At 36.0% G+C, this 25,803-nt stretch overlaps 1 protein-coding gene across 3 annotated transcripts in view; it reads left to right on the top strand.

The window, feature by feature from the left end:
- LOC150106324 (M-phase inducer phosphatase-like) overlaps positions 1 to 25,803 on the top strand; it is a 349,715-nt gene that overhangs the window by 284,816 nt on the left and 39,096 nt on the right. For all 3 annotated transcript variants that reach the window (XM_090392364.1, XM_090392361.1, XM_090392362.1), the window contains exons 14-15: positions 12,881 to 12,979; positions 17,640 to 17,773. In XM_090392364.1, the coding sequence (XP_090248490.1) occupies positions 12,881 to 12,979; positions 17,640 to 17,773 (233 nt within the window). The remainder of the gene's footprint in view (positions 1 to 12,880; positions 12,980 to 17,639; positions 17,774 to 25,803) is intronic.

Raw genomic sequence — 25,803 nt, 5'->3', positions numbered from 1 at the left:
ATAAAAATTGCCCATCATGCTTCTTTGGAATAGGTTAGATGTTCAATGCTTTCATAAGTACTTATAGGTGGAGTAGAATAAAAGGCAATCCAAAGCAGGAGTAAATGTGGGAGTACAAGAGATGTTAGCTATGCAGATTGGACATTATTCTCATCTCTTTCTGGTGCAAAAAATAAATAAAATAAAAATATCAAAGGTCATTGATTGCTGTGAGCTTGAAATAAGAGAAAATTTGTCATTCAACAGTGCAAAAGTTGGAGGAGGAAAAGATTACTCTTTTTTTTTTTTTTTGTAATAATGATGCAGCAAGACCATTAAGGTACAGAAGTAGTACTTTTTCAGAAGAAATTTTTCTTCAGTGTCGATGATTCTCGTCTTAAACAGCTCAGAAACACTTATTGGTGTGCATGAGCTGCTCAATACAAGAATCATCTACCTTAAAATAAAGGATTCTGCCTCTCATCCTTAAATAAAGGATTGGAAGTAGAATTACATTGAAAAATCTAATCATCATAATCATAATAATTGGTTAATGATGCATTTCTTGAATAGCTGAGGGTTTGTATGTATTGTGGTAAGCAGTTCGGAGAAGACAAGAGTAAGGCAGGATGAAGAAGAGAGTGATAGGTTAGTTCATTAAGTAGGGAGCTGAACTGTGAATAGATGTTGATCAATAGCTACCCATGTTCATACATCATTAGAGGAAATTGGAGCAGTGGCCATTCCATTGGAGTGGAAATACTATATGATACAGAAACAGAGCATCTGTGGGAAAATGATTGTAGAGAGTCAGTGACACAGTGATATTGATAGAGCTGCTCTCTTTGGGATATAATCAAATATTCTGGGGGAGATTTATGCTATGCAACCCTAAATATGAGAACAGTATTCTAAAGTGATTTGGGATTTACAGTGTGTTAACAGTCAATCATAAGAAACTTATCATTCACAATGAAAAGGGATAGCAGTCTTTTTTAAAACTGATGAGACTTCATGTGTTTGTGCCGGGGAAGCTAAAAATTAAAATTTAAAATATCAGTTTCTTTTAAATAAAATACGTCATATCGTTATATGACTATAAATCAAGTGCAAAGAAACACATGTAAATAAAAAAAAATTGTATTGCACTTAACTGCTCCAAGTCAGTTCATTCATATAATTACCTGTTATCAGGTGATTGTTCATTAGTCAAACAAAATTCACTACCAGTAGCCAACAGACTTTCATGTGATTGTTGAAGTTGTTTTTCCTTTTAAATTTAGATCACATTTTGATAACTTCATAAGATAAAAATTATTTATAATTTTAATATTTTCACTTCATTGTCAGAATGAAAATAAATCAACCAAAGTTTAGGAGTGGCTTGAGACAGAAACCCATTCCCAATCTACACTGACCTGCAATACTAGCAGGTCAGTGTAGATTTGGAATTAATCTCTTTTAATGATGGTACTAGCGAAACCATCATTAAAAGAGCTGTCTGACATTTAATAGAGCTAAATGTAGAAAACTTGTGCTTATGGAAGTTGTGCCTTTTGGTCCCTTGCAAAAGCTGTAGGTCATAACTTTTGTCCATCTGCTCTTTTCATCCAAATGGTAGCATTGCAATGTCAACCAAAGAAGTCTCCTCCCCTCCCCTTTTTTTTTCCTGGCATCTTTCTTCTCATCCAACTACTATGCAGATGATGAAAGCATATTGCCTCCTTTTCTTTTGTTTAATTTCCAGCTGTAATACACTAAAAGATGGTTAATGATATGTGTACTGAAATATCTCTACTTGAACCCTTCTTAGTTAAATGAATATCCAACGTTTTCATGTAATTCTATTCTAATTCAAACATTTTCTTTACCTGGAACATTGCATCATGTGCCTTCTGTCAGAAAGATATCAAGAATTTTTCAAACAATCTGGATGCCAAAAAAGGGCCTCTTGTCTTAATGGAATTGTGCTTCTGAACTAACATCTGTTCATCATCATCATCTTTGCATTGTATTATGCTGAGCTGGTAACTATCGTAGAATATGGAAAGCAAGCCCACATACAGCCATTTCAAAAGATAAGTGTCTAACACCTCAACTATCAACCTATTGCCCTCACCTCAGTGCTGTCCAAAGTAATTGGGAAACTCATCAACTTACTTTATACAACTTCTTTGATATTTGGAGAACTGTCAGCTAATCAGCGACCACCAATATGGATTTTGCCAGTCAAAAGATCCACTGCCGGTCTCTTGGCTTGCATCATCCACCTCTAGACTTGTGCCGAAAAGTGTGGAAAAATCTATTACACTTAACAGAGCATTTCATGGGATCTGGCATCGAGAGCTTCTCAGCAAATTGCCATCTTATGGTCTACTTTTGTAATTGGATTGGCAGTTTTTCCTCTGGTCATTCAATACATGTAATGGTAGGTGTGCACTCCAGAAGAAAGTGGTTCTGTTGGATGACTCCTCTCTTCAGATTCTTCAGCCTTTGTCTCATAGATGGTCCATTTCAGCACTTTTTCTCTCTCTCTCTTCCCCCCCCCCTCCCCCCGGTCTTATTTCTATGGTAATTGTTCAGCAGAACTACCATCCATTATGCCCCCACTCCCATTTCTTCTAAAATTACAGGAACATGAGCAGCAACTGCCCAACATCCTTTTGCAGATTCATGAAAGTTGTTACTTCCAGTCATCTTTTGTTCTATCTACCTCACTTCTGCAGAGCAGCTTTCTCTATGAAGTATTTCCCAAAGACTATAACCACTCTTCAGCTTTTCAAGATGAATAGAGACAGACTATTTGATTTTAACCCCCCCCTCCCTCCATCCCACACACAACATTTGCTTATGGGCCTTGTTGGCATCTCGTGTGTGGGAATGATATTTTAAAAAAAATGTAAGTGGTGGTGCATGTCACTGATGTTCTAACGCCAATGGGACAAGGTATTTTTACATGGAAAGTTTTTGTTTGATTTTTTGGGTATATTTTTGTCTTTTGCAAGTTTTATCAGTGCCTTCCATATTACATTTTACTTCTTTGTAGACACATCCATCAGTAGGATTATTACTCTTTCACCTGAAATCCTCCAAAAGTGCTACTGTTTGATTCAGTGCGAGTATACGTTATAGTAACCCATCTGCAAAGATGAAATATTAGATCTTTCTATATCATATCACAGTGTAACTTGAACTTCACTAAAATGGCATTCTGAAAGGACGCTGACCTTTATTAACATCATAACATTCAATTATGATATATACTGTGTTGGCTACCTTTCACATAGATCCATCCAACTGCTTGTATCATTGTGGCAGTGATTTCCCCTAAATGTTTAATGGCATCAGTATGGAACTTGAACTTCCTATTTATTATCCATATATGATAGTTCTAGAAAGAGGCAAAGAAAAAATGGGACATGACTGGAACTACAGCTGACAAGGAGGCATATAGATTAGCAAAGAAAAATGCAAAGAGAGTTGTGGCAAGGGCGAAAGCGAGGGCAGTTGATGAGGTTTATGAAGAACTGGAGAGAAACGGTGGCGAAGCTCAGTTGTTGAGAATAGCGAAAGCCAGAAATAAGGCCTCGAAAGACATAACATCAGTCAAGCAGATAAAGGATGCCTCAGGAGTAGTATTACAAGACAAGGACAAAATCAGAGGAAGATGGAAAGAATATTTCCGAAAACTACTAAATGAGGAGAATCCAAGAGAGAGGTGCGAGGATGGAGAGGTAAATGAAAGACTGGTGCAAGACATAAGTAGAGAGGAAGTGGTTTGGGTACTGAGAAAAATGAAGAATGGAAAGGCTGTGGGAGCAGACCAGATACCTGTGGAAGTGTGGAAAAGTTTGGGCAGTGAGGGCATGGATATGTTATGGGATCTGATGTGTAAAATAGCCCAACAGGAAAAGATACCAGAGGAATGGAGGAAAAGTATTCTCGTCCCAATCTAGAAAGGAAGAGGAGATGTTCAAGACTGTGGCAACTATATAGAAATCAAGTTGATGTCACACACATTAAAAATATGGGAAAGAGTAATTGAAGCAAGGTTACGGCAGGAAATGAAAATTGGTGAGGAGCAGTTTGGATTTATGCCAGGAAGAGGGACAACGGATGCAATATTTGCACTAAGACGATTCATGGAGAAATATAGAGAGATGCAAGTGGATCTGCACATAGTGTTTATAGATCTGGAAAAGGCATACGACAGAGTGGCCAGACAGGAGGTATGGAGATGTATGAGGAAGAAGGGGGTGTCGGAGAAGTACGTGAGCTTGGTGAAGGAGATGTATGTGGGAACAGAAACTCAGGTCAGGTCTAGTGTCGGCATGACAGAAGGTTCCCTATTGTCGTAGGGCTACACCAAGGGTCAGCTCTGAGCTCCTACCTCTTTGACCTGGTCATGGATGTACTAGCGGAGGATGTCAAGGAGGAGGCACCATGGAGCATGCTGTTTGCCGATGACATTGTTCTATGCGAATCATCCCGAGAGAAGCTTGAAAATACCCTGGAAGAGTGGAGAAAGGCATTGGAGAAGAGTGGCATGAGAATTAACCGGGTGAAGACTGAATATATGTCAATGGGGAGTGACGAGGATATCGTCATACGACTCCAGGGTGAAAGGCTAATTTCAGGGAAGAAATTCAAGTACCTTGAGTCGGTTGTCGAGAGGAATGATGACCTGGATGAGGAAATACAGCACCGAATAACATGCGGTTGGATGAATTGGAGGAAGATGAGCGGTGTCCTGTGCGACAAGAGAGTGGGTTGTAAGAGGAAAGGATAGCTCTATAAGATGGTGGTGAGGCCGGCGATGCTCCATGGTGCGGAGACATGGTCTATAACCAAGGAACAGGAGAGGAAGATGGAGGTAGCGGAGATGCGGATGTTGAGATGGATGAGTGGTGTGACAAAGAAGGACAAGATAAGGAATGACTACATCAGAGGGACGGTTAAGGTGGGACCAATTATCAAGAAGATACAAGAAAGTAGGCTGAGGTGGTTTGGACATGTTGAGAGGAAGGGTGAAGAGTATGTTGGTAAACGAGTGGAGTATATGGAGTTGGAGGAAAAGAGGCAGGCCCAAGCTCAGGTGGAGGGATAAGATGACAGGATCTTAGGGAGAAAGGATGGAGTCCAAAGGATGCTCTGGACTGGAGAACTTGGAAGAGGAAGGTTAAAGATTGGTGCGCCGACCCCATTTAACATGGGATAAGGCAGAGTGAAAGAAGAAGAATATGATAGTTCTAGAACATCCCATAGGTACCAATAAAATACTGGGTTTTGAGATCTAGTGAATAGGTGATGCCTTCCTATGTGTTCCCATGTTATAAGATATAGTTAAGATACAATAAGTATCTTAACGATAATTATAAGCTATAGTTAAGATAAGTAGTACCCATGTTAGAAGTTTAATGGAAGGAAAAAGCACTGTGAAAGGATTAAAAATATTTAATTTTTCTAGTATTTCATCTCAGTTACAGACACCCTCTGTGGACACCTGTTGGCTGCCTAGGATGTAAATTAGGATCTCAAAGTATTGGTGTTTTCCATAGTTTGGGAAGTTTTATTAAACCATAATTATTCAAATTAGGCTGGTTTTATAAGAGTGGCAGCAGGTTCTAAACAGTTTCTCTTGTAAATTTACTGTGATCGAGCATGGTGGTCTTTTCCATTTGATTCTGTCAGACATATCCAAAGCATGTTGTGCATACCCGATTTACCATATTTATGATTCCAGATGTATTTCTTATGTTATTTCATGTAGATGGTAGGTGATCTTCCTATCTGTCCATAGTAAAACAACTTGCAAGAACAAGGACTTCTATATATATACACAGAACTGAGAGCATGGAGAGAGAGAGGTCATCTTTAGTAGAGTAAAGAAGTGTAGCTAGCTTTGGGTGGCACTTGAAAGTTATGCTAAAATTATATTTATTATTATTATTATTAAGAGAGACCTCCAGGGTGTCGTGCTCATTGAGGGAGTCCACATACTACATGCATCAGATATCACACTTGTTTTTGAATTCATTCACACTACTTGCACACACAACATCCAAAGGCAATCCATTCCAATCATGCACCACTCTGAGAGAAAATTCTAGCCCTCTCACCCTATCCCCAACCCTCATAAAATGAAAGATTCCAACTGAAATCCTTTCAGAAGTTTGTAAGTCTCAATATCACCCTTTCTCCTGTTTACTAGTATCTGCAGTTTACAAATTCTCTATGTCTTTATAATCAGTATTCTGTAATCCTGATATTGTTTTTCACTCACCACTCTCATTTGCATGCTCTCCACTGTATCAGAATTGCAACAGAAACCAGTGGCCCAGACCTGTGCATAATAGTCCAGGTGAGGTCTTATCAAGGCCCTGTAAAGAGGCAAAATGACATCCGTCTTTATGTGTGACAGTTCATTTCAGCCTTGCAATCTTTGCTATATGTCCTCTGAACTTCCTATTTACTAACACTCCAAGATCTCTAGCCTTATCACTTTCTTCTAGCATAATCCGACCAATATAATACAACATTGGATATCTAATCATGCCATAGTGTATGACATTTACTGATATTGATCTGACATCTATTTTCCCACGCCCACAATTCCAGCCTATTCAAATCATTCTGCAGTTACTGCATATCAGCAGCATTCCTGATTATCCTACAAATCATTGCATCATTAGCAAATAGCTGTATGCCACATGTCAAATCTTTCCCAATGGCATTAATGCATAGATTAGATAACAGTGGACCAAGGACTTGTGGTACATCACTTGTTACATTAAATCTTGCAGACTCACATCCCCTTTGATATCTATCTGTCAGCCATCCTCTTATCTATGCTAATATTTCATCATCCATACTCATTCTCCAATTTATCTAACATTCTTCCATGCTGTAGTCTGTCAAAAACCTTAGGAAAATCCAAGTGTCATAGTGTATCAATTCCTCTTGGTTAGTTCAATGGTAAAATTGTCAATCTATCAGGATGATAGATTTCGTTTAGGAAACGAATGTCTAGAAAGGGAGCTGGCGATGTCAAGCCTAATGTGTTAATTATCTCTGATGCAAAGTTATGGATACTGCATTTGATGTTGAACACTAGGTCTAGGGCCGGTACATGTTTAGGAGCTAGCAAAATTATCGGTTAGATGTGGAATGCTAGCTGCAGCTTCATTAAGCATTTTTGGCAACAGGTTAACTATTGTATGAAGAGGTTGCACTTGAAGCAAAGGTTTAGAATCCAAAAGGCTGTTGTAGTTATTGATATGTTTATTTTTTTATTTCAAGAATTCTTTAACACATCGATAAAATAGCACCATTTATTTAAAATTTCAAATTATAAAACTTAATAGGTTGAATATTGTGAATAATGTACTGTAACACTTGAAATTCTAATAGCCGGCCTGATTGTTCTTGAATGGATAGCATCCCTGATTATTATTAAGAGAGACCTCCAGGAAGTCAGGGACTCATCGAGGGAGACTACATGCACCAGCTATCATACTTATTCTTGAATTCATTCACACTGCTTGAACTCACAACATCCAATGGCAATCCATTCCAGTCACTTACCACACTATGATAGAAAAATCTAGCCCTCACCTCCTTCTTAGCGGCATTCATTCTCAGCTTCCAAGGATGCCCTCTTGTTCTTTTCCTATCCTCCATAAATTGGAAAATTCTATCAGTTGAAATTCTGTATGACCTTTTCAGAACTTTGTAAGTCTCCATCATATCACCTCTCTTTCTCCTGTTTGCTAGTGTTTGCAGTATACAAATCCTCAATCTGTCTTCATAATCAGTATTCCACAATCCTGATATCATTTTTAATACCCTCCTTTGCACTATCTCCAATATATCAGAATCACAATGGAAACTAGGAGACTAGACCTGTGCACAGTAGTCCAAGTGAGGTCTTATCAAGGCCTTGTAAAGAGACAAAATGACATCCTTATCTCTACATGTTCGTTTCAGCATTGCAATTACGTTTTGAGTTGTATTTGCAATCTTTACCACATGGTCTCTGACCTTCAACTTCCTCTCTACTAACACTTCAAGATCTCTAGCCTGATCAGTTTCTTCTAACATAATCCCACCAGTACAAATTGACATTGGATATTTAATCACGCCAAAGTGAATGACTTCACATTTACTGACATTGAACTCATATCCATTTTCCCATGCCCACAATTTCAGCCTATTCATATCATTCTGCAAGTACTGCATATCAGCAGCACTCCTGATTACCATACCTATCTTTGCATCATCAGAAAATAGCTGTATGTCACTTGTTAAATCCTTCCCAATATCATTAATGTACAGATTGAATAACAGTGGACCAAGCACTGAACCTTGTACACCACTGGTTACCTTTAATCTTGCAGTTACATCCCCCATATACCACTTTTTGATATCTGTCAGTCAGCCATCTTATCCAAGCTAATATTCTATAATCCAAACCCATATTCTCCAATTTATGCAACAGTCTTCCATGCTGTATTCTGTCCAAAGCCTTAGCAAAATTCAAAAGCAGCATGGTATATCCATTCCCCCCTTATCTAGTTCAATGGTAACATTGTTGTAGAGTGTGAGCAAGTTGATAAAACATGACCTTCCCTTAGTAAACCCATGTTGTTCATTGCAAAATAAAGATTTGACGTCAACCCATTTCTGAATGTGAGCCCTAACCAATTTTTTCATAATCATCACCACCACTCCTGAGATACTAAGTTGGGGGATGACTGCATTAGATTTTCTAGACTCCTGATACCAAACACATTCAGATATAGGCCCTTTTACACAAATCCAATCTCCCCTCAAACTCACTCCACAGATCCAAAAATTGACATCCATTTCTTCCACACAGCCTATGCATCAAATCATTTTCCATCATAGCCCTTCTTTTTAATTACTTTTTATCATATTGAGATAAAATGCTGATGACTTACTTAGTCTTCACTCTCATCTCTTCCAACAACCCTTTCATGTTCTCTCTCATAATGAACTTATTGCTAGTTTAGTCGTTAGTACCTACTACAATTACGATCTCGTTTACTTTTTTCTTTTCTGTTTTTCAATTGCTTACTTTATATTCTTAATTTTCACTCCATGAAAACTTGCAGTTATAACACACTCACCAATAGCATGTTCTATTATAGAGTCACCATACCAAATAACCGCCTTCTTTTTTTAAACAACGTCACTTACCTGATTTCCATTACTCATCATCATCTTGAGGGTACATCCTGCCATGTACCCTCAAGGGGTGTACAGGACATGATAGTACTACATGAAAAAAATTACATCATTATTAACTTCCTATCTACAATTTTCCTCCAAATCAGTCTGTTACTTGTCAAGACTCCAACCTTATCAGATCTTATATTTCTATCGTCTAAGGCACTTTGTACCATATCAATCCACCTGTATCTTGGTCTTCCTCTGGGTCGTTTTGCTGCCAACCTGGTAGAGAACACTTCTTTTGCTAATCTTTCTTCGCCCATTCTGTTTAAGTGACCATACGCACCTGAGATTAGCTCTGCTAACGCATTCCTGGATGTTGACAATGTCAAGTTATTTCATAATATCCTCGTTTTTAATATGATATTGCCATTGATGCCATCTGTTCACGCCTATAATCTTTCTCAGGACTCTCATATCTGCGGTCTCTAGTGTTTGGTCAAGTGTTTTACTTCTGACCCAGCTCTCAGATCCATAAGTTAAAACTGGTTTGAACACTGTCTTGTACACAGCTAATTTAGTGTTCCGACTAATTTCTCTCTTATTCCATATGAATTTATTCAGTTGACTTCCTACCATACCAGCTTTGCTGATTCTGTTGTCTATTTCTATATTTAATTTACCATCTTCAGTAAAAATTGCGCCTAAGTAGCTGAAATGTTTCACTTGTTCCACAGGTTCTCCATTCACAACACAGTTGACATTTTCAATGATTCTGCCTATTTTCATTGTCTTTGTCTTTTTATTGCTGACCTTCATACTATATCTATTACAACAGCTATTCAATTTAGTCAGAGAATCTTGCAGACTTGTAGCGGATTTATTTAGAAGTATAACATCATCTGCATAAAGCAAAGAGCTGACATTAATAAATCCAATTTTGATATCATGTTTAATACCACTTTTCTTCATAATGTGATCCATATAGATAATGAATAACAGAGGGGAGAATGTACATCCTTGTCTCACACCAGATTTATCATTAAACCATCTTCCTGTACTTCCTTCAATTCTAACTGCTGACTTACAACTCACATAAAGACTAAGTATTGCTTGATATAATGCCCCATTGACACCATATAACTGTAGCATATTGAATAGCTTCTCTCTTGGCACCTTGTCATATTGCTTTTCCAAATCGACAAAATTTAAATACAGATCGTTGTTATATTCCCATGCTTTCTCGACTATTTGTCGTAGAGTGAAGATTTGATCCTGACAGCCTCTATTTGGCCAGAATCCAGCTTGTTCTTCACCAAGCTTTTCTTCCACAATTCTTCTCAACCGTTTCTCAAGTATACTTGCATAGATATTGCCAGGAACACTCAGTAAGGAAATACCTCTGTAATTCTCACATTCAGTTTTATTTCCCTTTTTATATATGGGTACTATTAGAGCTTTACTCCAATCATCAGCAATTCGTCCCTCTGTCCAGGCTTTCTGAACTATGCAGTGCAGCCACTGTAAGACTCTTATACCACCATACTTCAGCATTTCTGGTCTAATATCATCTACTCCTGCTGCCATTCCACATTTCAAGCTTTTGATGGCTTTTTCTACTTCAGGAATGGATATGTATTCCTGACTGCATGCCTGGTCAGTGTTTTTTTTATCGCTGTGCTGTCATCACTGCTTGTTTCATTTAGCAGTTTTTCAAAGTAATTACTCCATATTTGAAGGATATCTTTTTTCTCCCATTTTCATGTCACCTTTATCATCTCTAATTCCTTTTACAGCACTCTTTACTTCCTTCCTAAGCTTCTTCAACAACCTCCGGAACATTTTGCCACCTTCTTGATATTTATTTTCTATATTTTTGCCAAAGTCCTCCCATGACTTTTGTTTAGCTAGTTTTACACAGTGTTTAGCATTCTTGCATTTGTCTCTGTATTCTCTAAGAGCACAAGCTGACTTATTTGACAGGAACTTTTGATATGCTTTCTTCTTTTCCTTCGCTGCCTCTTTAACTTCCTGTGTCCCCCAGGGAGTTCTGATTTTTTTATCTTTGCAGACAACCTCACCACGTGCCTCTCTGGCAGAATCAATCAATGTTTTCTTCAGAGTTTGCCACTGAATCTCTAAGGTTTCATTCCTGTCCTCAAACTCTTTCATTTTTTCTTCAATAATCTTTGTGTATTTTAGTCTACAGTTCATATCTGAGAGCTGCTCAACTTTTATTTGCTTTAAAACTTTCTTACATGTTATTCTTTTCAATATGAAATTCAATTTTATCCTGCCCAAGACTAAATAGTGATCACTTCCAATTTCAAATCCTCTGTACACTCTGGTGTCCTGCACCATGGAGAAAACATTACTATCAACAATAACAAAGTCAATGAGACTTTTCTTATTCCTTGCCTCTTCTCTCCATGTAAGTTTGTGCACATTTTTATGTCGGAACATGGTGTTAGTAATAACTAGTCCATGACCTGAGCAGAAATCCAACAGATATTTGCCATTATTATTAGCTTTACTCTTTTCTCCAAATTTTCCCAAAATATTTTTGTATGTCTCGCAATCATTTCCTACTCTACTATTTAGATCCCCAACAAGGACCAACTTTTCCTTTTTCATTGTGTCAGTTGCTTTTTTAAAGCCTCAAAAAATTCCTCCACTTCTACCTTAGTAGAATCTTCTGTGGGACCATACGCACAAATAAGTCTCATTGTCCAGTTCCCCATTCTCATAATTACCCACATTACTCTACTTGAGACTAACTGCCATTCAAGAAGATTAGCCTCGTAATTTGTGTTGAATACTATGGCTACTCCTTCTTTTCCTTGATTGTCATTGTCTGAATATAACATTTTATATTTATTGCTCAGAAAGATCTCACTAGTTTTTGTCTTTTTTGTTTCAGTCACCCCTATTATGTCGATCTGGTACTTATCTAATTCCTGAGCTAGCTCCATTTCTTTGCTATTCAGGCTTCTTATGTTGATAGTACCGGTCTATAACTCTGGTGATGTTGAGTTGGGGTTTGTTTTCAGATTTGTTCCAGTAGCTGACTTTTTGCTGTTTGCCTTGGTTCCGTGGTGAAAACAACGGGGGCCTTGTTTAACCGAGCGACGCCCCACCCGGCATGAAATTTTGTCGTGTCGTACCATCATTTTTTATTTTGGTTTAACCAATAAGCATACAATTTGGTCGGCTAAATCCCAGATTGCCAGCCCATCCTCGTTCGTTCAGTATCCAAGTAGATACCCAACAGGGTGCACCACGAGAAGGTGAGGATTGGACATTAGGTCAGAGGCCCTGGTCGATTTTTCGCATTCCTTTAAAGGCTATGTGGAGGTCTCCTCTCAGTTATACAGCTTTGACCCTTAAGCACCCACCGTTACTTCCTTCTCTTATCTAACTCTTGACCCACTTACTGTACTACTATGCTTTGTTGACAGCCTTGTGACGGTTTTGATGCTGTTCAACTTCATCTCATAGATTTAACTGCAAATTAAATTTTGCAGTCATGCATTCATGACTAATTTCTAACATGTACTACGAACTGATGTAATTTCGGAATGGATATCCCTTTAACTGCCATATATATAAAATATTAATTATAAATTACATTTTCATTAATACTCTTTATTGCAGACATTAGACAATGTATATCATAACCAATAATATAATTTTCTTTGTGTTGATTTAGGTTGCTCTTCTTTTAAAAGGAAATTTCCTTGATGTTGTTAGAAGTTACAGGATAGTAGACTGTAGGTTTCCATATGAGTTTCAAGGTGGCCATATTGAGGCAAGTAGTTATCAACTTTTATATTGCTTAGTTATTACATAGAGTGCAGTTTGAAAACACTTTGTTTCACTTTTGTACTTAGTTTATAGGCAATTAGGTGAAGTAAGTCTCTTAATATTATCAGTTAATGAAAGCAGACTAAAATTGCAAAGTGATTTACTGTAAGCTTGTTGGATCTCCATGCAATCGGTATCCCCTTTTTAAATCACTTTAGAGTTCATGAAATGGTCTTCATGGAACTTTACTTGAATATCAAGCTATCAGCATTTATCTCATGCTGTATATCAAATCTCAAATGGTTGGGTTCAAATGTTGTTTGGATTTAAATTGTGTACTTAATGCATTATTAGTAGAGGAAAATATTATTCTTTCTGACATGGACTTTTTTTCAATATCCCACACATCAGGTTAGAACTCTAATACTGCAGTGCCATCTCTGAGCAAGTTACAGATAAGAATGGAATATTTTTGGGCTGTATTGTTAGGGAAAATTATATGAGGAAGAAAATGAGAAGTTGGTTTGATAAAAAAAAATATTGAGAATTCTTTATTGTAAATGGAGAAGAGCTGTTCACTTTATAAATGACAACCCCCCCCCCCCCCAGTCATTTGTCCATAGGTGCTGCACCATTGGGCGCCACCACCACCACCATTTCTCCACTTTCTGCTGTGTACAAAAAATGGTCAGCTGCTAGTCAACTGTGTATGGATATTGACCAGAAGTTGCCCTCTTTGTACATGATTAGATGAAAGTGGAGAAATGGTGATAGTCCTAGCCCAGTGGAGCAGCATCTATGGAAAGAAAGTAATTTATTAACTGAATTTCTCTCTTCTAGCTACAATCAAGGATTCTGATGGAGTGTTTTTGTTGTGCCACCCAAGATGTGAGAATATTTTTTTTAATGGGAAGATTTGAAATGTTAAAGTATTAGGCATTGAGCAGTAAAAAAAGCTATGTTTAGACTGAAATGGATGTGTTGTGTTTTTTTAGAAGATAGGCTAGATGTGAAAGTCAGATCAATTGAGATAAGTGATCTTGGTTAGTGAACAAAATTCTATAAAAATGAGAGGTAATGAAGCATATTTCTTTTGGGAAATAAAGCTGGACTGTGTTTTGGTAGCATTAAAATTCACCCAATTATCTTCACCTCATTTGAGAATAGCTGAAGGATCAGTGTAAAGCACCAGCCATAGAAGATTAGGAAGCTTGAGTCATCAGAGCACTGTGTATGGTAAATGATGAGGGATGGAGTAACTATCATCAGCAGAGCTGTCAATGGGAGTGGATAGTAGTGAGAGAGGAGCATTGCTTAGGAAAAGGAAATGGTGGGGAGGGTTGCTTAAGGGTCAAAGCTAGATACTGAAAAGCGACCTCCACATAGTCTTTTAAGGAATGTAGAGAACCAACCAGGTCTTCTGACCTTATATCCATTCCTCACATTCTAGAGGTGCACCCAATTACAAATTAATGGCTCTATTATGATAGCACTCACACAGAAAACTTTTTTTTTTAATTTAAATTATTAAAAAGAAAGAATTTGAAGTTCCTACATTATCTTCATACAGTATTTCTTAACATAATCCAGTTCATTTTCTTCATTATACATAAAGTTTTTCATAGCTATCATAGTAGTACTCTTTTTTTTTTTTTTTTTTCCCAAAACCATTTCCTCGCCTGCTGGGCATTTTCAAAATGTATTTTTGAGATGTTTCCAAAAATATAGGAAATAATCGGAAATCTGATGAAGCTAAGTGGTGTTATGAGAATATTTTGCAACTTTATTGCTTGCAATGGTCTGCTAAAGAGATAGAATTTGAAAAATTATTCAATGAAATAAGTAGTGATATAAAATGGTGAATCAGTAGCAGAAACATAGAGGAATGCAATTATTACTGCATTTCATTGTTGAAGTAAGAAAAGCCATCAAAAATCTGAAAGTGGAAAGAGCTCAGATATGAGCATTTCACATATTTTTCCTGCTTATTCATCTGTATGGGTTACATTAAATTGAAGAAAAATGGAATTAAACCTGATATAAAATCAGAGATGGTAATATTAAATTCAGTTCTTTACTTTGGGCAGGGGCAGAGTACTTAAGGGTCAAAGCCAGATAACTGGGAGGAGACCTTCACATAGCCTTTTTAAAGGGATGTGAAGAACCGAACAAGGATTCTGACCTAATGTCCAGTTCTCGCCTTCTTGTGGTGCACCCTTTCAGGTATTTACATGGATGCTGAACGAACAAGTAGGGACTGGCAATATGGGATTTAGCTAACCAAATTCTATTGTTATTGGCTTAAACCAAAATGCAAATGACAGTATTACATAATAATGCTGCACAAATTTGGTATGAAGATAGGCAAGAATGTGAAAAACAAGTTTCTTTCTCAGTGGAGGAAAACATTCAACTGTTTCAGTACAATTTTTAATAAAGATAGCAAATGAAATGTGAAGAGAGAGAGAGAGAGAGAGAGAGATATGAGCAAAGCTGTTATGATTGGGAGCCAGTTGAGTAAGTTTATATGGAATAATGGCAAAATTGGTCAAGACAAAGTGGCAATGCATATAGGACAGTGTTAAACCAATATGAACTTAATCTAAGTTAAAAATCCATGAGTCCTTGGATGGATTTTTTTAAAAAATAAGTCCATGGACTAGAAGATTAGAGACCATAATAGAAGAGTTCTGAGGAAAATTAGAAAAGTGAACAGACATCATTAGTATTCAACAATGTGTGTGTGTTCATGTAGCTAATTTAAGATGGTAAATAAAATGAAGGGGGAAGCAAAATAAAGATCCAGAGAAAAAAGATCATTTGGATTAATGTGAGTAGTAGGTCTCTAAAAGACCAAAATGTAAGATATAATGATAATGGAGACTTGCATAACTGATTTGGAAGTATAGGAAATCATCATAGTATTCTCTGCATCTCTAGTGGATGCATATCTGGAAATAATGAATCGTTATCATTGAAGCACGTTACCCTCTCTCTCGAAGCGATGCTACATGAAATCTGTGAACTGATTTCTCACATATCTCAATCTAATGTAGTAATTAACATACTTATTTCATGTGTTAGCAGAGCTAATCTCAGGTGGTATGGTGTTGGATTGTGATAGAGTTGAATTTTAGGAACTCCTATCTTATCACAATCTAACATGCGTTTCCAAACAAAAAAGGGAGATGAATACAGTAAATTGCCTCTGAGTATAAAATAATTGCTATGTGTGTGTGTGTATATATATATATATATATATATATATATATATATATATATATATATATATATCAAGCATGTTCTGTTATGAGAGGTTAAATAAGTATATATTTTGTGCCAATTAATATTAAAAGTGTAAAACATTAGCAGAGCATTATAAAATAACATGTATAAAAGAATTATAGAATGTAAGCACAAATTCAACAGTTGGGGGGAGTGAAGTCCAAAGGTCACGGAGCCGTAACGCGAGGGAGCGGCTCACCCCAAGCAAACAGCGTGATGTCAGCGCACGTGCGATAGCTGGGAAAGGCTGGACGCCGTGACGTAAGAGCATGTGAGTGTTGACTGGACATCGAAAAGTGTGAGAAACGCCGAGAAGAAAAGAGGGAAATATAAGAGTCATGCAACCCTGAAAGAAGGCAACAAATGGTCATTTAAACAGAATAGGAGAGGAAAGGTTAGTAAAACAAGTGTTCTCTGTCAGGTTGCCATGGAAATGACAAGGAAGACCAAGATATGGGTGGATTGATAAAATAAAAGGTGCCTTAGAAGTCTGAAATATAAGATCTGATAATGTTGGAGTCTTTACGAGGTAATTGATTGATTTGGAGGAAAATTGTAGATAGGAAGTTAGTGGTGATGTAAGATTTTCATGTAGTACTATCATATCCTGTACACCCCTTGAGAGTATATGTCAGGAATTTGATGATGAAGTTTGTTTCATGTAGGATTGTAAAATTCAAGAATTACTAAGTTTTAAGATAGTTGTGATATTTACAGTTCAGAGCGAGTGCAAATGTTTGAATTTTATTTTATAAACTATTTGTACGTATCGATCCTTTTTATATTATTTCTTAACCATGAAAGTTAATCTTTTGTACTTATACCATGAGTAGGCTTAAGATTAAATGGTCCTGAAGCTCTGCTCTTGAGACCAAATGTGGAACTTTTTCAAGCCACTTGAAAACCTCTCATTAAGAGGTGGGTTTGGTGTTGGACCAGGTGATTTGTTTATTTTAACTGCCGAAAGACTTGCGATCCACAGTTGGATGTCGGCCTACATCCTGCTGATTGAAGAATGGAGAGTCCATTTAAGAGTACAACTAGATTGCTAGTTGTACTCTTTATATATATATATTTTTTTTTTATTTATTTATTTATTTTTTTTTTTTAAACTTTTTAGTGTTATCATTTTTGGCATGCACCTAAAGGTGTATACTAGATACCATGCTTATTCAACTTATCCAATTTCCTGACTAGTTCCCTATGAAAATTTTTAGTTTTACAGACTAAAATATAAACCACTTTTTGTCAAGTACTGTATTTGTATAAAACCTAATAGTTTGTCTTATGTGTTTGTACCCTGAGTGATAAACATGAAAATAAGCTTAGATTTCATTGATTCTTATGTTATTAAATAAAATGTATATAACATTTTATAGGGTGCTGTAAATATTTACTCACAAGAGAGTATTATTGAAGAATTTTTAGCCAATAGGCCTGAACCAAATGAAGTTAATGAGCGGCATATTCTTGTATTTCACTGTGAATTTTCTTCAGAAAGAGGGCCAAACCTGTAAGTTTATTTATTACTCTTTTTTTTAAAGTAGTACTTCACTATAATACAAAGTTTTTTTTGTTTGAAGAGACAGGAGTTCAAAATTGGAGGGAGTGGCAGAATATCCATGCAGTAAAATAAAAACAAGCATAGAAAATATTCTCAAATCCGTTAGAAAGTTATATTAATACATTCCAAAATTAGGATATCACTGACATGGAATATACATTAGTGGTATTTTAAGATGATGGGTATTTCAGTGTTAATTTCAGGGAAGAAAAAAATAGTTTGCTGTTGAAGAAATGATGGTACAATATAAATTGGAGGTAAAAGTAAAAAACAATTCTAGCAACTGACCAGTGCACTTTGTATCTTCTCAAGGGCTAGATCGAAATTATTAGTTGCTGTTCCAATTCACAAACCACAAATTGTTTATCTCTGATTTCAATGATCTGGTTACTTAGATTGTGTAATAAACAACAGAAAGAACTTGTTTACTGAATAGATTTAATAGAGAAAAAAAGTTTAAAACACATATTAATGCACAAGTACTGAACAGAAAATATTATTACAAGCAAGGAAGTTGTTGATCTTACATAAACATTTTGCTCCGTTATTTCTCATAGCTTTCTTTCCTTTTCTAAAATATCTGTATTCATTGAATGATTTTGTTAATAGCCCTTTATTGGATGTATGCACAATACATTTCTTTAGTGTTATTACAAAGTGAGACTATATATTCATGTTTATGCTGTATATTATCTTGTAAATTAGTAATAATTATAACTGTAATAGTCTAGATTTTAAATAAATATGAATTTCTGGGGGTTTAAGGGCTCTTAGAAAGCATTTACAATACGACAAAGAGAACAATTTACTTTCATTATAATCCTTATAAATGGATATATGCATCAGAAGTTAAGTTACACTGTGTGATCAAAAATATCTAGTCACATAGCTATATCTTGTAGTAGATATGGTTATGGATACAGGTATAAAAGGAAGCGCATGATCTAGCAATCTTCGTAGATAAACATTAACAATAAAATAGCCTGTACAAAGAGCTTGGTGACTATAGCACTATCATAGGATATGCCACCTTTGCAAAAATTTCTGCCTGGCTGCTGCTGCTCCGATTAACTGTAAGCGATGTTACTGTGAAGTGGAAACACCTATGAGCAACAACAGCAAAATCACTTACCTGGTAAACCATGTAAAATCACAAAGTGGGACCATGAGTGATGAAATGCAAGGTATGCAAATCATCTCTTCTTGGTTGAAACATTGACTTCTAAGTTCCAAAATACTTTTGCAAGCAACACCAGCACCACAACTGTTCATTAGGAGCTGAAGAACATAGGTTTGCATGGCCATAAACAAACCTAATGTAAGCAAAGGTAACCCAGCATTGTTGTGTGGATTGGTGTAAAGCTTGCCAACATTGGACTCTGGAGCAGTGGAAATTCTCTGTAGTGATGAATCATCTGTCAGTCCAACTGGTGAGTCTGGGTTAAGTAGGTGCAGGAGAACACGATATTGTGATGGGTACTGAAAGATGTGCAAAACAGTTAGTAATCTCCCTGACCTGGATGCTCAACTTGAATCTCAGTACACGATAGATTTCTAGTGAGTGGAAAGTAAACAAGATAATTCCAATATAAAGGTTGGAGCTAAAACTGATGCAGCAAATTATAGCAAAGTAATATCTCTGGTAGGCATCAAGGGACTGAAAAAGCTGGTTAGGAATTGCATCCAGAGGTGTGTATGTATACAGTAGAATCCTATAGTTGACAACAGAGTTGGATGAGAGAAGGAACAGATCATCTACTTTTGGTTTTGGATTTGACAGGATTCCACATTTGAAGTTGTTTGACAAACTCGTAGGATTGGGATTGCAAAATAAACTAGTCACTTAGATTGGAAGATACCTTACTGATAGCTATCAGAAAGTGATGGTTAGTGGTGTACCACAGACTTCTGTACTAGTGCCAACGTTATTTAACTAATACATTAATTATATGGATGTATGAATGTGTGATATTCAGTTATTTGTTGGTGATGGTGAGTTAGGGAGGTTATGTGGGCAAATCTACAAAATGGTAGTAAGACCTACATTGATGTATAGTGGTGAGACCTGGCAGATGACCAAGGGATGGGAGAAGAGAATGGGCATAGCTGAAATGAGAATGCTGAGACTTTCAAGTGGTGTAACACGATTGGACAAGAACAACAAACTCACTGATCAGGGGAACAATAAAGGTAACCCAAGTATCTGGAAAGATTAGGGAATCAAGACTTGAGGTAGTTCAGTCAGTAATGTTACACAGTGAGATAAAAACTGTGTGGGAAGGAGAGTGCTGGAGATGAAGCCACCAGGCAAAAGAAGGGGAAACCTGAACAACGATGGCTGGATAGCTTTTGAGGGGACCTTGGACTAGAAGAGAAAATGGCCTTGAACAGAACTGAGTGGAGGAGGTTGATCAGCTGCAGTGACCCTACTTTGAGTGGGAATGAAGCCGAAGGAGGAGGAGGTTACATGGGCAAATGACAGTAAATATTAGTTCAGTATTGCCGAGTGTAATTTTGGACAGAGGATATTGCAGGTGGAGTATTATATTAATGGGAATTTGCTAGAAGTAGTCAGCGAAGCTTAGAGACTCGTAGGATTATTGTGCATGGTGAGTTAAAGTTTGAGTAACATAATATTGCTTGTGTTTAAGTCTGCATTAGATTGTGGAGTATGTGATGGCTTTCATTCGGATATACCATATTTTATTTTATTTTTATAAATAATTAAGGGATTTATGTAGTAAGCAATCTTAAAAAAGGAAATTTGGGTAATTAAATGTATATCCCCTCCCCTCAATAAGTTTATTTTTAATCTGTTGCAAAATGTGATTTATTGCTAAAATTAAATCCACTTGTCTTCATTATCCACAAAGAGAATAAAAAAAGTATTAACATTGTTATTGAAACGATTTTTAACTTTCATTTCTTATAAAGTATCATTAAACTTTGACAATGTTTTGTAATAGCAACAGAGACAAGGCATGGAGTTGACAATTTTCAAGTTTGAAGACTGCACCTCATTTCAGTCAATTAATATCAAGGAATTATCACTCTTCATTTAAATGGACAAACTGTACGATAAAACTTGTTATTACCTGAAAGTTTATTTCAGAAATCAATGGGAGTTTGAAGTAAATACTTGAGTGAAAATTTTCCTTTCAAGCTCTATTTCATTTATGAAGGTTTGTTGAAAGTTAACAAGTACATTCATTTTTAAAATTTAATGGAATTTACAACCGTGTTAAAAAAACTTTTTTATTATCCTGACGTTTCGATCTTCACATCAAGATCATCATCTGGAGCGTACATAAATATACAGGACAAGCTGAGTTACATCATTAAAAATAAATTTTTACATCAAGCTAAATTCTATTTTTACAATGACTGGAATAAACATTCTTTTAGATGGTTTTCTTTCAGAAACAATTGGTGTCCTATTTTTAGTATTACAATTCTTATTTTTGATTTACAATACTGGATTTTCTACAGTCCTGTTTATAGTTGTTCTTGGTGAGGAAGGTTGAATATATACCTTCCATATGTTTGGGATTTTTAAACCATCATTGTTGTTCAGATTGTTGTTTAGATAATATTTATTTATTATTTATAGATTGTTTGTCATAAAAACTTTTATCGCAAACAAAAGAAATTTATTTTATTTATACAAAATGCGGACTATTTCATATGTGCGATTATAAAAGATTTTATTCTTATTATATTTTGATAGTTAATAAATGTTTTTCTTATGTAATACAGATGATTGTGTGCAAATATTTCATGTTTAGATCATGAAAGATTTGTTTAAAAATGATAGCCTTTATGTGTTGATTGTCCCATCATACTTTTTGATTAGCATTTGTACACAAGCTCTATTAATAAACGTTTTTCTGCTCGTTTTTGCTTGACGATGCGAGTCCTTTGTTAAAATTTCCATAGCTCACCACTGGGCATATCTCGAGCATGGGCAACCTTTCCTAGTTTGGTGGCCAAATTATCATTCTGTCTCCGAGTCAAGGGCCAGACCAATTTATTAAATAAAATAAATTAATATTAAATGAATTAAAACAAGTTGCTTCTTCATATTTCATTTATTTATAATATAATGCTTTAGTATAAAGCTCTACATAAATTTTATAATATAATGAACGACATAACAATTTAATGTGAAGATTGGCCTTGTAATTCAACTACGATGCTATCAATATTGACGTTAATGTTACTTAAGGATAATCGCATAGAATTTTCAAGGTTTTCGTCCATTATTCTCGTCCGAATTTTTGATTTATTGTATTTCATCCTCGAAAAAAGCTATTCACACATATGTGCTGCTGAAAAGACAAATGATTTTTGCCAGATGCTAGATAGTGAACACCATTTAAGCCCAAATCTCTTGAAGACTGTGTTGACTGTTTCAAATATATCTTCACCGGCAGTTGTTCCTTTTAACAGCCGAAGTGCCAATAATTCTTCTGATGTTGAAATCCGCATCAACTCCTAGATGAAATATTACTAGTTGTGCGGTATCGGAGGCATCAGTGCTGTCATCCAAAGCAATTGAAAATACTTCCAATCTAGCAATCTTCTCTTTTCAACTTTTTTTGATATCATCAGCCATAATTTCTATCTGTCTGACAACAGTACGTCTCGACAAACAAATATTCTCGAAGTCTTTTCTTTTCAGGACATGTTATACTTGCAACATCCAGCAGACATTCTTTGATAAATTCTCCTTCAACAAATGACTTAGAATGCTAGTGATTTTTTTGCTTACCACAATACTGTGGTGCTGCATTCTTTGCTTGTTGAACATTTGCTGCTGGGTATCCAAGTTCTTCTTCAACTTCTGTATTTCATCTTTTCGTAGTTGTCCATCAATTTTTGGGTGATCCGCATTGTCTCGAAGTAAAGTGTCTCTTCAAGTTGTATTCGTTGTTGACGGATATGGATTTGTTGCACAGCAAACATACAGGCAAACCTTTATTCAGAATAAAATAATAATCCTCCATCCAGTTGTCTTGAAATTGATGATTCTCTGCATCTACTTTTTTTTTTTGCAGTAACCCCTGACATTGTCCCAAATTTATAAGCGATATTCAGAACTGTCAAACAAAGTTGTCTTCTACACCCCAGGCACTGAACAGAACACAACATCAACGCAGGCACTGAACAGAACATCAATGCAGGCACTGAGCAAAGCACAACACCAACACAAGTACCGAACTGACACATTGTAACACATTCACACACGCCGCTAGTCAAAGTGATCAGGAGACCTTGGTTGGAGAAAACATAGTATGTTTTGTGCAAGTCATATGATGTCAGCTTAATGTGAGTTAGTAGAATCCACCATGTTTTCTCCCACCATGAATCAGACAAACTTCGCTGAAATAGATTAGGGCTGGATCCGGGCTGGGGGTTGCCCATATGTGGCGTATCTGATGCCTCTTGTTCAGATACACCATGTCATTTTTTTTTCCCCTTTAATTAGGTGACTTGTATATTATGCAGTTTTAGGAAAAAAAATGGGAAGAAATTAGAATAATTAAAGATATACTCACCTCCCATAAGTCAAAAAAAAAAAAAAAAAATCAGCTAACGCCTTTTTATTCCCGTATACGGGAGTAGGCGAGGCCATTTAGCCCTATCTAACTTTTGGAGACTGAGTGGGCAGTTCAATCTCCACTGGTACCCAATCAGAGACAGATGGCCCAAGGCTATCACTAATTAAGCGGTACGCAGTGAAGAGATACGGCTCAAATGTGCCGCCATCTCGTGGTCCCTGACCCTAACACAATATATTTAATGTCTGAAATAATGTGGGTTCTACGGTCGATTTTCTTGAGTTTACAGGACGAAAAACCCGAGTTTCCGGGAGGAAAAACCTGCTTGCCCGTGCCAGAGATCAACTAACTCGGGAACCGATCGAAAAAAGGCTTAGAAAAAAATTTCCTCTAGTCGCCGACTAGACTCGAAACCAAGTCTTCCTTCGTGCGGCCAAGCGCGGCGGTGTGCAAACGCCACATCCGCTGAGCTACACAGGCTCAACCTCCCATAAGTTTCTTTTGATAATCTGTTGCAAAACTTAATTTTGTGTTATAATTAAATTCACTTCTCTTTGTCTCCACAAAATAAATAAAGAATTATGTTAATAAATCGTTTTATAAAATGTTATTAAAACTGTTTTGTAACTTTAGTACATATAGTAAAAGAATGCACCTTTCGTGCTTTTCAGAATGACTGGAGTGACTTTTTACAAGCTGCGACCTGGATTACAAATTTAGATCTGAATTTGTAATGATATATATATGTTTTTTCTTATTATAACATATTAAGACTTTTAACTTTTATTTATTTTAATTTTTCAGTTATTTGGATTAGATTATGTTTTCCTTGAAAGTTTAAAATATTTTAAACTCTTCAATCCTGTTAATATATAATGACATCATGATTCTCTTTTTTAACAACATGTTTTTGCCATGAGCTATGTATGTATGTAACTTTATGTTATAAAGTATCGCAAAACTTGGGCAACGGTAGTGGAGACAATGCATGTAGTTGGCAATTTTAATTTTTCGAGAACTGTACTACATTTCAGCCCACAGATATCAAGAGGCTATCGTTATTTGTTTAATAGAGTGACTTTGAACTGTAGCATTTCAGTATTGTACTCTAAAAACCAGCTCTCATCTCTAAAATTTAATCGCCCAACATTGTTCAAGATTTTGCATCTTCATTTTGTGATGAACACATTACACATACATATACACTTACTAAAAATACAATAACTTGACAAGTGTTTACCGTAGAGACAAGAAACTAGTACTGACAGTTGATCACATGGCTTTATGTTTTTTTTATGTTGAAAGTGTTTCAATGAAGCTACCCAGTGGATCCTTATCCTTTTCTGACTGCAGGAACCATACCCTATCACAGTAAGTTATTACCACAACCTTAGTAAACAGCGCTATAATCATACCCACAGTACCATTTTTTAGCCACCTCTCCAGAATAAACAATTCTCATCTATCCTCCAAGCTCATCCCCATCGTGCACACACAAACGTCAGGTGAACAAAATATTGCCTTCTCTTTACATCCAGACTATTTAGAAATAATTTTATACGTTCTTATAAGATATACAACATACATGCTTCGTTTATGCCATACCAAAAATTTAGCCACCTTATCTGCACAAGAAAATCCTCTCATCTAAAATCATATGAATTATTCTGGTATCCACAGAAACAGTATTCCTTGTTCTTGCCAGTTGACATACTTTGGACAAACAGGCAGAAGCATTGAACATCTTATTGAATGAACAGATTATGTCCATTACCTACATAGCAATTGTTCTTGGGTGGCTGACTATGTCATTGACACAGATCATGAGATCTTAACTGTTTTTGGAACATGCTATAGCAATATAGCATTCTCCAAATTTAAATAAATATGGCTGCTTCACCTTAGACAAAGTCTGGGAGATTACTATATTAATAAATTCAGTGGAATGGTCAAGATTGCATCACTACAATGATACAGGGTGCCATACAGGACTCTAAGATCCTGGTGTATTTGCATGCACAGATTGTGTATATCTTGGACATTAATGACTAGGTGACTAGAGCAGAATATTAGTCTATTAATTTAATATTTGCATGCACAGATTGTGTATATCTTTGACATTAATGATGCCTAAGTGATTAGAGCAGAATATTGGTCCGTTAATTTAATAAGTATATAAAGTTAAGTATTATCTATTGCTTTTTCTTTTTTCTTTTTTTTTTTTTTTACTCAACAGCAACATGGGAAGGGGAAGCATTACTTGACTGCATTTCCTATATATATATATATATATATATATATATATAGGAATATATATTCATATTAATATGAACATATCCCAGTACCGAGTTAATACTACAAATTGCTAGGAATATATATATATATATGTTTAATTTAATTTAAATGACTAAAATACCG

This window comes from Typopeltis vanoorti, chromosome 5, assembly GCF_054136105.1.
Source record: "Typopeltis vanoorti isolate ZY-2024b chromosome 5, IOZ_Tvanoo_1.0, whole genome shotgun sequence".
In the NCBI taxonomy this organism is placed as follows: domain Eukaryota; kingdom Metazoa; phylum Arthropoda; class Arachnida; order Uropygi; family Thelyphonidae; genus Typopeltis; species Typopeltis vanoorti.
This window is presented reverse-complemented; position numbering and strand designations above follow the sequence as displayed.